At 42.5% G+C, this 16,044-nt stretch overlaps 1 protein-coding gene across 4 annotated transcripts in view; it reads left to right on the top strand.

Moving 5' to 3' along the window:
- robo3 (roundabout, axon guidance receptor, homolog 3 (Drosophila)) overlaps positions 1 to 16,044 on the top strand; it is an 86,465-nt gene that overhangs the window by 22,745 nt on the left and 47,676 nt on the right. For all 4 annotated transcript variants that reach the window (XM_070982389.1, XM_070982391.1, XM_070982388.1 and 1 more), the window contains exon 3: positions 15,469 to 15,626. In XM_070982389.1, the coding sequence (XP_070838490.1) occupies positions 15,469 to 15,626 (158 nt within the window). The remainder of the gene's footprint in view (positions 1 to 15,468; positions 15,627 to 16,044) is intronic.

The raw sequence follows: 16,044 nt of genomic DNA, 5'->3' as shown, positions 1-16,044 counted from the left end.
CCCAACCCCCCCAGCTGTTCTTCTCTGCCCCTCTCCCTGCGCTGTACGCGCTCTCCTCGAGCTGCCCTTTGTCCCTGTTATTAACCCCAGAGCTCTGGAGCCATATGGGTTGTGATTGGAACTCTGTGGTGCATGCTGTCATACACAGCGGAGTGCAGTCCCACTGATCTGTACATCTATGCAGACAGTAAGGTCAGTGCTGCTCTAACTGCCCGGTAAATGCGGTTTTAAACAGAGTTGCCTGAATTCCATGCCGTGGTTTAAAATCTTTATTTTGGAAGGAAAAAACATCTTCATGTAATAATGTTGAAATAAAGCTGATGAAAGCTTCACTTTTAAGACTAAATGTCATTCTGTGCTCTGTAAATAGAGATCGTGCCCATTTGCCTAAACTGAATAACAGGCTATGTCTTTAAAACTATTCTGAATGACCTGTTTTTAGCCTACTTTGAATGATCTGCTATTATAACTGTTAAGCTATCATGAGCATTAATGAGTAGTCCTCGCACTATTATTGTATTTGTCAGGCTTTATTAGGTCTAGCACGTAAGGAAGGCTGGTTAGGTATTAGTTTTTAAAAAGTGCCCTTTTTGTAATGATTACTCCCATTGCTCCTGTGGACATTAATTTCTAATCTTTATATAAACAGCCTTAAACAACATCTGAGTCAACCTTGTCATTGCTAACACCATGACCTGCTGATTAAATGAAAATTGAATACTTTTGGATCAGAATCTGTGAGTACACAACACGCATGGTATGAGTTACGTCTTCCTGTGCAGCCACAGGAGCATGACAGTGTTTTCCTCCAGCTGTCTGAAGCACTTTGTCCATTTGTCAAGACGGCTACTGCCAAGTTTATTTTCCAATTACACCCTTCTTTTTCCAGCTGAGATATCTTGTGGACATCAGGGTATTTGTGTCATCATGCTTCATCATACCCATTTGCTTACCATGAATTGCTTTTAAGGAAGTGAGAGAGTAACACCATCACCTCTCATACTGAACTCAGCAGTGACAATCACTGTGGCTTGATGATAACAAGCTCTCCTCTGTATTTGTGTGTATGTATCTGTCTGTCTGTGGGAGCTCTGAGGTGTGTTCATGCTTCACTAATGGGATTGCAGGTCCCAGCCGTGTGGAGGACAGAGCCAGTGGCCATTCTGGTCTTAAAAGAGGGGGATCAGATGGCCAGAGTGAGGCCACGGGCCTCGATCTGGCTTAACCCCCTCTGTATGATCCGACCGTCTGCTGGTCATTGAGCCAGACCCACCAGCCAAACCCCCCTCCAGAGGATAGCAATGAATTAATTAGACCTAAAGGCGAGTGCAACAGTGATGAACGTGTGTGTGTGTGTGTGTGTGTGTGTGTGTGTGTGTGTGTGTGTGTGTGTGTCATAAAGGGTCAGTAGAAGGATGAGGTGGGGTGGGGTGGTTCAGGGGGAGAGGCGTTGACAACAGGTGGTGCGATGAAGAGCTTTAACCCCCCTCCCAACTTAACGACAGTGTAGCACAGGGGCCACGGGGGCTGTGGAGAACAATAAGGCCCCTTGCTCCAACCGTTGTGTCCAATCATGCCCCATTATCTCTCTGAGCTGCTGATCATAGGCGCTGTACTGCCAGACACACTAGTCCCTCAGTCCTCGATGCATGTACGTACAAGGGGTGTGCACATGGAAAGGAGCTCATGTAAAAGTAAATCTTTAGATAAATCTTAGCTTGATTTTTTTTTTTTTTTGTTTATTGAGACTGCCACTGTCTCAGTAAGGTGTTAATTCAACTCTAAGGCCCTGTTTGTAAATAGGGGGGTGGTGGTGGCCATGTACATACAAGAGGATACACCATGAATTTCAAGAGCAACACTCATTCTATTCTATTCAGTCTATTGTTCTAATTTAACATTGTTGCAAATAAGTAGATTTTGTTTTTGCTGATTTTACTGCAAGCAGAAGAAAGTGCAACAGGCTTAACTTACTCTTTCTCATTTTTAAGGACATTAAAGCAAAACTGATCTTTTGATTAAGAATATAATTAATTGAGAGTCATTAGTCATGGTCTTAAAAGATGCAAATGACCCTCCTGTTTAGGCTAACTGGGGCCTACAATAGCCCTCTGGCAAAACTACACAAGGGGCTGGTTGGTGTGAATGTGTTGCTTCAGGGTTGAGATTAAGAGAAAGAAATATGATCCAGGAAGTCCAGCTGGAAGCCTCATCAGACACAGAGACAATACACAGCAGTTTGTTTTCCTTTTGTGCAGAATTGAAACTGGAAAGTTATCACAGCAGCATTTATTTACTCCTCTGTCTCAGTGTTTGAGACAGAGGAGTAAATTCTACATATGATTAATGCGTGCAAGAAATTGATTGGTCATCTCAGTATATTGCCAGATGTTGCACTACACAGGGGCAATAGTTGATCAAGGAACTGCTATGCATTTTTGAGCCAGAGCCCTCTGTAACATCAACCCTTCAGTGTCAATGCAGCACCCTCATTGAATGTAATGGGGAGCCTGTGTTTTTTTAATTTATTGCTAATGTTGGTCTGAATGTGCCCACTGGGGACATGAGGGGGCATCATGATGGAGAACAGTTAGTCAGTGACAGCGATTGGCTGACAGTTGGGCATGAGGAGTACAAACTTGCACAGCAAATAGCTCAAAACAAATCCATCAATTCATCACAAATAACAAGAGGAGCAGGATACATGTGGGGAGTTTCAGGCGTCATTAATGACAGACAGCGAGCACGAGAGGCCAACACAATCAATACATGGTTCAAACAAATCAATCAAATGCAATCAGCACATCGTTACAGAGCAGATAAAAGGAGAGGACATTAAGGAATAGAGGGAGACGCATCTGGTTGCCAGTCTTGTTACTAAGCAGGAAAATCAGTGTACGTGTTAATGTTAAACCATCAAATGGAAAATTATTATCAAAATGATCTTCACTCAACTTGTGGTCTTTGGACAGCGCATTTAAGTTATTGAACCAATTGGTGCAGTTATTTGGACAATCACTTTGTTGTACAGCAGATTATGGTTGAGCTCATCCTATTTAAAGGACAGCTTAGTGTACAGTAGCTTCAGGACGCTTGACTGTGGTAAATGCACATTTCTTAGTTTTAATTGGCCAGCTTCATTTAGTTACTGCACCATGTGCCAACCTATTCTAGTAATTAGAGTTCCAATTGTTGGGAAACTAACTTATTAAATTCTTGTTGCCATCTCATTTTAATTATTGGACATTTTTCTCAAATGATTGCATGAATCATTCAAAGAAACTTGTTCTGGTTATTTGCCAAGTCATTCTACTCACAGGACAACTCAATACAGGAACTAGACAGCTAAATCCAGTAACTGGATGTCTTCTCATCGGTGCTGCTTTGATATGTGGCCTCACTCGAGCTGAATCTTAGGTGTACGGTTTAATCTGAAGAAGGATATGGTTTCTGACAAGAGGTTTTATTTTCAACTCTAATACAGCAACTTGTAAGCACTTGGCAGAAAATTCATATTTCCGTGTATTCCAAATCACTGGTGGTAAATGTTAAATTAGCATTATGTTAATTGACGTGGTTTCCCTTCTGCATATAAATAAGGGGCTTATGTTCTTCACTTGTATATTGAGGACTGTTTGCTATAGGGAAACAACAAGAGCACCTCTTGAGCACTGCCAGCATGTTTGACAGTAGAGATTGCTTGGTCTTGGTCTTTAAAGTCAGCCTTGTTGGATGTTCTTTTAGTATGTACATCTTTATTGTCTTTGTTCACAGGTTTTGTGTTTTGTTTTTTTTTTTTTGGTCTCACCAATCTTGTCTCTCCAATTCCCTGACTGTTGACAGCATCGGGCCTGCTTAAGCATTTTCTCACTTAAGAAAGTTCCAAAGGTTAATTTTATCGACAGAAGCATTCATGTTTGAGTATTTGGTATGGCTGAGTTAATGCCAGCCCTAAGCTCTGTGTGGTATTTTTATAAAGGTATTTTAGGCTTTAGGTATGTTTGACCTGTCTGAAAATGGTAAATACGAAGGCAAATGGCTGTGGATAATGCTTATTGATTTCTACTCGTGTGTATTTGTACAAGATTCATTTTTCCTTAAGACGTGCTCCCACCTCGGAGTTAGAAAAGGTCAGCGAACAGGGGCTTAAGTCATTCAAGTGGAGCTAAATGGATTTATGCTCCAAGATCCATCTGTTTTTGGAGTTTGTTGACAGGGTGGAAAATTGGAACTGTTGCTGTTCCCTCCCCCAGTCGTACCACCGCCGCCTCCACCTCCTCCTCCTTCAGCGCAGGGGTATGAACAGGCATGGCACACTAACAGGGTAAAATGTGTGCTGTGCACGAGGCAGGATACAAGGCCTGACCATCTGGTCCAGCTCTGAACACATTCATGTACATTTGACAGGAAGAACTAGAGGATCGGTTTGGCCCTAAGCAGTCAGGGACAGTTGACGGGGCGGGGGGTCATCTGACATGGACACAGTGGCTCGTCTCCAACAGGAAGACGCTGTGTCAGAGATACACCTCACCTCTTCACCTTGCACCAGCAGTTAAAGTTGAAAGTGTCAGAGTCAACAACCTAACAATAAAACCGCACACATGCAGAAAATGACAGGACTGTGTGTGCAAACAAGATACGCTGTGGAAAAAATTCACACAAGTTACAAGACGGCGAGACAGCATAGAAAACTGCTCACAGACTTACAAGCAACTGTCAGGGTTCTCCTGCTCTGTATTTAGCTTTTAGCCATCCTTCGGCCACTGTCTGGGTGTTATCCCACCAATACCAGAACAAGTTTTTATGAGCACTAGCTATGAATTCAACATCCTACTATGTTACCCCACAGTAAGCAAGCATTCAGACCAAAAATTGCACTGGATTTAAAAGACAAAACAAGCCACAAAACGAAAACCAAATTCAAGGGGCTGTATTGGTGTGGGTGTGTTACTGTAGGTACAGGTGAGGTGGTTAAATATGTGCCAGGAAGTCCAGTCTGAGAGCTGCATCCAAAGACCAACCAGATGATAAAACACTGCATGTGAGACAAGATTTTACAAATATATGTCGACATTTCTTCTCTTTCTCAAAGATTGCGAGAACAAAATATTCTGTTCGGAATGTTCGTGAATACCTGACTTATGTTTGAGAACCCTGTATTCTTTGGTGCAGTGGTCTGAATGGGAATGCTGTGCTTTATGGCGCAGTGCTTTAGTGGGCCTGAACATGGCCTAAATCACCCTGTTAACATTTCTTTTGAATTGCCTTATTGTTGGAGGTGCTCATTGCTATCATCCCACTGCTGTGGTGAATAATTAATGGATTGTGTGTGAATGTGTTCGTGGTGTGGGGTGGGGGCACCCATTGTCTACAGGCGCCTCTGTCCATCCGTTCCCCTGTGAGGTCGAGTTAAAGAGTGTTTCTGGTTTTCCAGATGGGTGAACTACAGTAGCCTTGATTGGGCCAGAGGGTCAGCTGAGGGCAGGTTTTTTTGTGTGTGTGTGTGTGTGTGTGTGTGTGTGTGTGTGTGTTGGGGGGGGTTCAGTTGCTTTACGATTCGAGTGACCCTCTTACCCTTCTGCTATGGGCCGCACGACGTTGGTCATTACCAGATTAAAGTAATCCTCTTTTCAGGGCCAGACAATTGCTTTATTAGCTGACCACACACAGGAGCCTGACCACCTCTGTAATAGTATTGTTATGGGAGGCCCTTGGGGTCCTGGGGTGAGTGTTATTGGTGGAGGGTGAGCAGAGGGGAGGTGGAGGGCCTGTCCTTAGTAATGCCATGCATTCATTACTTCCACGTTACTTCTCCTTGTTTAACCCTTCACATCAGCATATATATACATATATTTGTCTGTGTTTCGGGTGGGGAAGTTCTTTCTTTTCATGATGCAACACACACACACTTGCACATGCAGATACGCCACTGTCCACATTCCATATCATGTATCATATTGCATTACAATCAGACTAAGTGCGTGTATGGATGTGCATGCTCCCTCCTCCTCCATCCTAGCTTGTTAGTATGCAGTCCAATTTTTTTTTCTCTGAATTTCTCCACTGCTTTGTTTTTGCTGAAAAATCTCTCATGAAAATGCTGTTTCATCTCCCCTTTTCCTCAGTTCCTAAAGGCATAGCACATTTCCAACAAAAGCAAAAGCGTTCCTCTACATTTCACTCCAAAATGTCTGTGTTTTTGCTGACAGATCTTTCTTTGTCAAATGGACATAAGCTGTTTCTGCAAGCCTGCCAATCACGCGTGAGCAGCTTCACCTGATCATTTATTCATCTTTATGAGGAGAGGAGCAGAGCCACTCAAGTTGAATTAAGTATCGTCAAACAGTGTGAATATTTCATGAATAGCTGGGGTTAATTTGACGAAATGTGTTATGTCCCTATCTCTGTCATTAACATCATAGTGTCCATGAGTGAAGCATACATTTGCAGGGCTTTGGGATGCATCTCTGCACACTCCCCACAGGATATATGTCAGTTTCAATTAAAGAGGAGACTCATGCATGCAGTCCAAAATAATCTCCAGTACTTTTCTGTTACCATCAAAAATCTGAATTTTTGGACAGAGTGAGGGTGGTGGGGAAAAGATTAGCCAAGAAATACACAGCTTCATTAAGTTGATAGATTTGACTTGGACTGAACAGGAACAACCATCCACCTTGACTGTGCTCCATCTAACATGTCTGTCCACCTCATTGGCAATGAGCCTTCGCTGTTCATCATCAGTTCCCACTAAGAGACTAAAAAGGGGGACAAATAAATCTTAAACACAGCTTTTTGATAATGTGATATTATTGATCCGTGCCAGGAAATTGTATTTTCTTACCTCTCAGTGCAGCAGGTCAGAAGGCAGGGTCAGCTACATGACAACACTGTCGAGCAGGAAACAAATCATTTTCTTGCCCAAGGACACTTCAGCTGGGTGGATGTTTGTGGCACAAACCTGGGTTCTCTGTTTGACGAATGTGTCTCTTACCAGCAGTCTGTCCTATTCCATACTTTCACTTTCTTGGGAAAAAATCGACTGGGGAGCTGCAATGTTACTTTAATTCCCAGAGATTTAGAGTCCATACTCTGCTGAGTTTGGTCTGCAAGTTGTCAGAGGTCAGGGAAGTCATGTGTGTATCCCATCAGGAATTGCAGAGATGAAACACACAGATGAAAAGTTGGCAGAAAAATGCATGGACACACACACACACACACACACACACACACACACAGCCAACATGGAGTGCCAGGGGAGGTTTGCGGTGGATTAACCTCAAGGTTGCTGGGTGGATGAGCACAGCCGGAGCAGCAGCACTGGCTCAGAATTGGGATGGGAACCTGCTGCTGAGCCACACATAGGTGAACACTCCCCATGCTAGGAGATTGGAAGGATTTACACGCAAATGAGAAGAAGTTTGTCCGTATGAGGATTAGTGTGTGTGAATGTACACATGTCTGGGTTAAAAGTAGACTGACTTAATCTGTGTCTATGCATGAACTTGGGGCATTTTCAGTAGTGCCAGGTCAATGAGAGCGGTTGGGGCTGGGTTTTGTCGGGGTCGGGGGCCTCGATGTGAGAAGATTTTGCCTGCCAAGTAGTATTTTAATACAACCCCCCTCTTGACTTGAAATATGGCTATTTCAATCAAGTGGTCTGGCATGCCTCAGGCTTGTTCGGCTCTGTTTGAGTGTGTGCACCTCATGTGAGTGTGCATGTGTGATGGGGGAGCGAAGTCAGGGGGAAGAAGATTCAGTAGGAGGGATGGACAGTTAGCCAAGGCCTTTAATAGTTCTCTAGACACACATACATTTTCGGAATACAGTGTGAGGCTCATTGCTTGAAAATACTTCTCTTTGATCATTAATCATTTCAAAAGCTTGAACCATCTTTTACGTTATCTTCGTGTTGACGGCACTACCTGCATGAACCCGAAGAACCTGCACACATTACTTAAGAGAATGTGTGATGGTGTGTATAGGAGAAATAAACAAGTCTTGACTGCAACTTTTCTTGTGGTAAATATTTTCACGCCAGAAAATCCATCAGAGTTCCGGTTTTACTGGGACATTCTCCAGGGCACGATATACATCTAGTGCCAAACAAAAGCCAGTACAGGCAGTAATGTGCCTTTTAGGTCGCTGGATTTATGCTTGACTCTTGTGGTTAACAGGAGTCCTTCCATTTATATCGATGATGTTCTGACGGTTTTGATATGTTAGATTTCATTGAAGGCAACCATACAAGAACCCTGCATGTATTATATATGGTCCGGCCATATCGTAGTTTAAATTATATGCCCTTCAGTAACTGTGTCAATTGTGTCTTTCCCTTTGTGATACAAGTGATGACTGGAAGGCTTTCTTAATACATCAGAGATTATTCTGTGTAGTTGCTGTATTTAGATGGTTTCACTGACTGACAGAGAGAGGTGACCATGGCAAGCAGAAGGTTTGCCGTGGAGATGGCTTTGCTAGAAGTGTTTGACTGAAAATGAAAAGGTAGCTCAGACTTTTTTCTGCTTGCCTCAAGTTGTTTTTCAACAGTCTCTCGCAGCATCAGGCACAAAACACTAGCAGTCCAAGCTGACTAATCATAGTTCTTGCAGTAGCCACATCTGCTTTGCATAGCTGGGTCAACAGAAACTTCACATTTTACAAGACAGCTGCATGGTTGATAACATTAAAAAAAAAAAAAAAGCTCATCTGTCAGTCTTCGTTTCTTCTTCCTGGTTGGTGGCAGTGCAGCGGCATCTGTTAATACTGCATTATATATTGAACTTTCTGCATATTTTACCACATGCACTGTGTTGCATAAGCTGCCACGTAGGTCAGGAACCGGCTTCAACAATCAATCCACGCTAACATGGTGCCCACAATTTGGCCTGATCATCCTCAACCTCAGTCTTTCAGCATGTTATGGGCCATGTGCTTCATTAAAACAGTTACATGTGCGCACACACACGCACACAGAACAACCACTCCCCTTGAGCTCCCCTTTTCCCACTAGTCTCTGTGAGGCTGATAATGAGTGCCTTCTGTGCTGTCCCTCATGTGAGGCCCATGGTCATATTGGCTCCAGACTGCACCACTGCCAAGTATTAGACCCCCACTCCCCTGCCTGCTCCTGATCCACCCTTACTCCACCCCCCTTCCAGCACGCCTGGGTGTGACAAGACACTGTGGAGGGGCCAGGCCTGGGCATTTATGAGTGCTTAAAAAGGCGTGAAATGTTGCACCTTGACAGATAACCTCATCTATTTTTCTCTCAGCAGCACTGGGGGTTGGCTGGGTGTCTGATGGTGGTTTCTCATATTTTAAAAATTCAATTTTGGGCTGTGTTTGATGTACATGAAGTGACGGTGATAATACACTTTATCAATTATTTAAGCATCATAAACAGTATCAGAGGATGAACTAAATATTAATGTAATTATGCTAAATAAATGTAAATGTAATGTGTCATTTTCTTGGGTTTGCATGATGATTATATTCTAAGAAGAAGTTTATCTTAGCCCATTGGCTAGTAATTGGTTTTCATGTAATGTTACTGTGCTGCAAATCGATTGGACAAGCACTTTTTCAGACTTTGATTTCATCACTAATCACACAAAAAAGGAAATTTTCTTAAGCATTCACTTCAGCCTGTAGGGTCTAATGTTTTACAGCTATGCATCCAAATCATTTTTCATGCTCTTGCCATTGTGGCTAATGGGACCAGCTGCTTTTCAACCATCAGCCCAGGTTTTTTTGGCAGCATGGGTAGGAGGGCTCTGAGTGAGGGTGGTGGGGATTGGGCGGGTGGGGTTGCAGCTGTTGTGGCTGCTAAATGGACTCAGCTGACAGGCTAGGCTGTAGCAGCGGTGGCCTAAATGGCTACGTCAGCTGACACTAAGGGACAAAAGAAAATGGAGGGAGTAAATTTGAGGGTAAAAATGCACCAGACATTGATGAACAGGTTATGTGTGTGTGTGTGTGTGTGTGTGTGTGTGTGTGTGTGTGTGTGTGTGTGTGTGTGTGTGTGTGTGTGTGTGTGACTGTGTGCTTGAAGTGCAGGCCGGGCAGTAATGATTGCGCTGAGAAGGTGACCCTTCTGGACTCATGGAAGGAGTAATTGAAATGCCCTGTTGCTGTGATTCCCATTCTTTTAAGTTTAGCGCCAGCTCAATTTTGCTGTTGGCCGTATGAACATTTCCAGAGTACTAAACCGTGTTATGTAATTTACTGAAGGCCGTAAAATACTCTCAGACCAAAGAGCTAAATGACAGAACCATGAGAAAAATGGAATTACTCTATAAACTCAGCCATTTCTTTAGAAAGGGGGTTACGTTTCAGGTCAGCTGTCTGACAGTGTTGATAAAGAAATGCTAAGAGCTTCTTGACTCTGTGTGTGTGTGTGTGTGTGTGTGTGTGTGTGTGTGTGTGTGTGTGTACGTACATACACATATGTGTGTGTTGGTGCACAACAGGAGAGTTCTAATCTCCAGTCAGCCTGCATATTGAACTGAGCTGGTCATACTGAATGCAGACAGTGTTTTGCAGTATTTGCTGCCACAGCTGCCATGCAGAGTATCTGCAGAAGTGTCTGTGTTTGTATTGGGTGGAGCAGGGAGGTGGTGGGTGCTTAGAAGCAGCACCGACATCTGTCTCCAACTATGAGACTCCCTCACCTCCCTTCCACCCTCTCCAAACCCTCCAATCAAAACTGAAAACACACACACACACACACACACACACACACACACACACACACACACACACACACACACACACACACACACACACACACACCAATATCCCGTACGGGCCGTTTCATCATGGCGTAATGGTTGATAGGGATCGGAGGGGGTCCACTCTGGATAATGAGAGTGGCTGATGGAAGATGGCTTCTGATGGGGGCCCCTGTTGGGCCCAAGGGCCTGGACAAATATTGCCTTGGGGAACAGGCTACATCTATAGAAAGAACAGAGAAGATGCTTATGTGTGTATCTAAGCAGGCTTGATAAAGGGATAAGAATGATGGATGTGAAAGAGCAAAAACATCAGTGTGTTTTTGTGTCTGTTCACACCACAGCAGAGTGCTTCATGTTGGGACAAGATGTAAGCTGAGAGATGGACTGATGACCAGCTCAAGAGCTTGAACCTAAGGATGCTTTTCTTGATTCCCCCTTCCATCCCTCTTTGTTCTGCCAGCCAAGGGACTATCCATCATTCTCTCTCTGCCATCTGAATATTTATTCTTGAGGGGGAGCTGTCACACACACACAGTCCTTGGAACATTAATGACAGCGATAAAGCCATTTAATTAAAAGTGAGCCTGAGCTCGCCCCAAAGGTGTTTTTTATGTCCAATTAAATGCTCAAATGATGCCCTGATATACAGCAGGGTCCCGATACTTTGCTCATGTGGTAAATCACAGAAGTCTAGCAGTCACACATAAATATTACTTCCATACAATAACACACTTTGTTGGGCACAGAATAGATAAGCTTCTCCCATGGTTTTTAATTTTTGTACTGGTTCAGTGTAATGTGTAATTTGCACATCAATCAGTGCACATCACAAGCTGATAAATACTGCTTGCAGATGGGTGTCATTTGTTTTGTGTGATCAGTGTGTTTGTCATCGTGTAGAGATGCGGATTGACAGTAATCTGACACACACAGTGAAACTAAAGGCCTCAGATATCTCTCTCTCATTATATATGTAACTTTATATCATGTCAATCTCTGTGTGTTGTGCAATCCATTCACGTCAGCACAGTAGATTGAATACCTGAAAAATCAAGCAACTTTATTAAATTGATCCAAAAATCCTGTTAATCCCACATCGCCATGACAACACTAACAACTGCCTAATACAACAAGAGCTTTTAAAGATATAGATACCTCAATAGAAATGGCATAACATAATCTCTACTGGTTGACAGATTCATAGTGTGTTATGTATGTATTTGTTCAATTCCAATCAGACATCTATATTTCAAATATATGTACTCATGGTCCTTATCTCTCACCTTGTGTGTGTTGCTGTGTGTCTGTGCTCTGATTAAAGCACACCGCTCAGACCCAGTGGTGGGGATTACTCTGGCTTTGTTGAAGGGTTTTAAAGAAAGGGTCAAAGTGCACCCACTTAATATGGGCCCCAAAGGGCCTCATGGGTAATTGCCAGTGCCTAATAAACTTCTAGACACCTTCTTTCCGCTCAAATCTGGAGAGTGCAGAAGCCAGAATGGGGAAAGATCAGGGGCCCCTGGAGCCATGATCTCAAAATGGTGTGTGACAGGTCATCGCAGCAGTCCTTTAACCCTGTGGCATGGTAATTCAGACCTTGGGTGCAGCGAGCTGTCCTATTTCTCTCCTCATTTTACGTGATTGAACAGGTTTCTGAACAATTTAGTCAGGGTTTTGTAATCTGCTTTGAATAGTGATTGGGAGAAATGTCGTAGCAGGTACAGATAAGGTCAGAGGTGTGGTTTAGCATATCATTCCAGGATTGGAGGGGCCAGTGGGCTTGGGGTGCCCCAAATGCTCTGTTACAGAGTAATTGGCCATCAGGATATGGGTCTGACCAAAGCCATAAGTGGCAATTTGATCCCTCTAACACAGATAAAAAAGACAGCAACATAGTGGTTCAGTAGCCGTCAATGAATTGTGGAGACCTGTGTTTCATCAGGGTAAAGGCAAGCACAGGCTCAGTTAGCTCATGAGCAAATGAAAAATATCCTCCTATCTTATTAAACACTGCGGTGCCTGTCTTCTCTGACCTTGATTACAAACAAAACAGGCTGATTTATCTCTTCACACAACACACCCACGCCCACCCTCATTCATAGAGGACGCCACGCTATCTTGACAACAAGAGAAATGAGCCTTCACGGCGTACATTCTGACATTGAGATACAATGCATTTTCCACGCAAAGCCGGGTATTTCAGATAACAAAATGTTAGAATTCTGAGTGTAAATGAGTTGATACAGATGGATGGGCATAAAGATGTATGGACGACGATGATGATAAGGCTAATGTCCTGGGGCTTTCTTGGCCTGTCAGTGCTGTCATTAGGGGAGGCATATCATTAATCAAATCAAGTGACCCTTCCCTGCTGGCCTGTGACATTACAGCGACATTGGTGCTGTTTCTCACACATGTAGACACACACCTGCACACAATGTGCATACCTACCCATGTATAAAGACATACAGTATATGCGTATGCAAAATGTACACAAAATAAGATGACATGTATTATACAAATTCCAATAGAAGTTTAACTTGACTTACTCACTCACATTCTAGCACAGTAACAAACCATATTCTGTTCCCTTTGCATAGCGTAGACCCAAGAAAGGCTTTACATATCAAACAAGTATGGGAGTATGTCTAACAGAGCTTTGAAAACTATTTTGTATTCTATTAATTTTTTGGGCAAATGTAAACAGAATGCCTGTTAATGCAACGAAAGACAAATTTCAAAAGGACAACCCATAGAATCAAATACATGAGAAATAAATCAGGTTTTACAGGGAGTCGCAGGGACAGTGAAGAGTACGAGAACATCCACCTCAAGTAGAGGTGCTGTTACTTCATTTACAATAGATGTTACTCATGGAGAGATGCAATTACTTTGCTTTACTTTGTAACTTACCTAACTAGACGCCCAGATCGTTTTGACACAAACACTAAAATGCCATTGCATGTAACCAATTAAGAATGTGTGCACCTTATCCACCAGTCCATCTAGCAATTCAGTCATGTTCTTGAATGCAGTGGCCATGTTGTCCTCATTGGAGAGCTTTTTCAAAGATCTTCCAATGGGAACTGGGTTTCAGATATTAAGTTAATGAAACAGCCCAATGATTGGACCATAATCTCGAAACGTAGACTGTCTTTACTTGTGCTCATTTGTACTTAATATCTTAGTGTTTCAGTAGTAAAAGTAGACTTAATGACTGAACTGAAAAGTACAAGTGCTCATAAAAGCATGGAAAAGAAAAAGGTGTACTACTTGGCCTTCAATGTTTAAATGCTGCGACTGTTCAACCTGTAAGGAGAGAAAAAAATGCTAAATGTGTTTGGTGGAATCAGAAGGTGAGTGACTATTGAAGAACTGCATGGTGATTAAGTACTCCATTAAATAGTAATGGTGATAGTAAAGTGATTTCTCTCTGCTCATCTTTTGATGTTCTCAGCAGCCCTGCAGATGAGTTGAATGACATTATATTAATATAACTTGCCATGATGCATATATGCAAATCAGCCATGCTATCCTCTTGCATCAATTAATCATCCACCAACTCCTTCATGTCCAAATCTTACATCTGACCATAGCTTCCAAGATAACTTTGTGGAATATTTGAGAGTAGAAATTTGATACCTCCCAAGTGCTATTTTGAGAGTTGAGAGACTTAAGAAGTTTCTTGATAAATGCCTGGAGAGAGATCGTGATGTTAAAAGGAAATGTAGGATCCGTTTTTTCGATCAGTCAGGGTAGCTTTTTGGGCGACATCCTTGCCAAATAGAAATGCCATAGTAACCATGTCATTGGTTTATCCCCTTTGTATCCCCTTTGGCTGAGGCCAGACTTATAGCCTGCAGGCCTGCATGGCATTGACCTCTTCATGTTAGACTGATGTTGTCAGAATGTCACCCTAGACTAAAAACCATCTTCAACACCTGTAATCTGAGAGGTCACAGAGCTCTAGAGACTGAAATGAAAAAGACAAAGCCCAATACCTTCAGGTAACAGGCACAATATGTTGACTACAGAGGGATGAATTTTGAGGTAAAGGAGGTGGGCTGACTTGAAGACAAATCTAATGTTTTATGAAAAGACTCCAGGTTAAATAAACTGTGGTGATTTATCTTGCTGCATATCTATTGCATTTATGCAAGTGCCAAGGAAGAGTGTGTGTGTGTGTGTGTGTGTGTGTGTGTGTGTGTGTGTGTGTGTGTGTGTGTGTGTGTGTGTGTGTGTGTGTGTGTGTGTGTGAGAGAGAGAGAGAGAGAGAGAGAGAGAGAGAGAGTGTGTATGGGTTAAATTTAATAATTCATCTACTGTGTGTGTTTGTTAGCTACAAAAGCCTTCATTATTGATGCGCTGTGATGCCACACACATTACACCGAGTCAATGAAGACCTTAGGGACATATGCACACCATGTTAAATTCAGGTTTTGTGTTATTCATCTCAGTCAAACAGCTAGAAACAGTCCTATTTTTTTATTTGCACCTGTTTGACATTTATGTAATTTCTTTTTGAAGGCCTTTTTAAATGGCCAAATGTCAGTACAAAGTCAACAGACTCCATGTTTTTCTAATTAGATGAAAGAAAGCATCATCAACACTAAATATCAGATGAAAATTAGCACATCCACATGTATGCAAAGACATATAAAAGGTAGTATTATCAACCAAGATGTTAACACATAGTCTAACCATGACTTTGCACTTTCCCTCTTTTGCCCAGTTCTGAGAGATGACTTCCGTCAAACACCCAGTGATGTGGTGGTAGCAGCAGGTGAACCAGCTGTTATGGAGTGTATACCCCCCAGAGGCCACCCTGAACCCACCATCTCTTGGAAGAGAAACAACATTCGGGTCAATGACCGAGATGAGAGGATCACTGTAAGTTGGCTGGTTCTTACAGAAATGTTTAATAACGCTTATTACCATGTATATTTGTACCACGCTTTTTAAACCACTTATTCATGTTTTAGCCGGCATGGCCACATCCTGCAACTACTCGGCCATTAACTACAAGTTTTCCCTGAGTAACCTCCTAATTACTGCTTATTGATAGTAATTAAGCATGTTGTTGTACATGAATTCAGATCTTAACAATCTAAGCCTAACCCTTAGCAAGCCTAAACCCCTTAAACCCCCAGAATGAGGCATTAATAAGTGCTTATATTCACTTTGTATTCCTAAGTAATAATAAGAGCCAATTTTCTTTTTTTAAATAAGGTCGACCTTGTTCAGTCCACAAGTTTCATGAAATTAAACAAAAGTGATTTGAATTGGAAACAACTGAACTGCTGATTTT

The sequence above is a fragment of the Chaetodon trifascialis genome, chromosome 16 (assembly GCF_039877785.1).
Source record: "Chaetodon trifascialis isolate fChaTrf1 chromosome 16, fChaTrf1.hap1, whole genome shotgun sequence".
NCBI classification, from domain to species: domain Eukaryota; kingdom Metazoa; phylum Chordata; class Actinopteri; order Chaetodontiformes; family Chaetodontidae; genus Chaetodon; species Chaetodon trifascialis.
The sequence above is the reverse complement of the archived record's forward strand: the minus strand, read 5'-3'. Positions and strand labels throughout refer to the sequence as shown.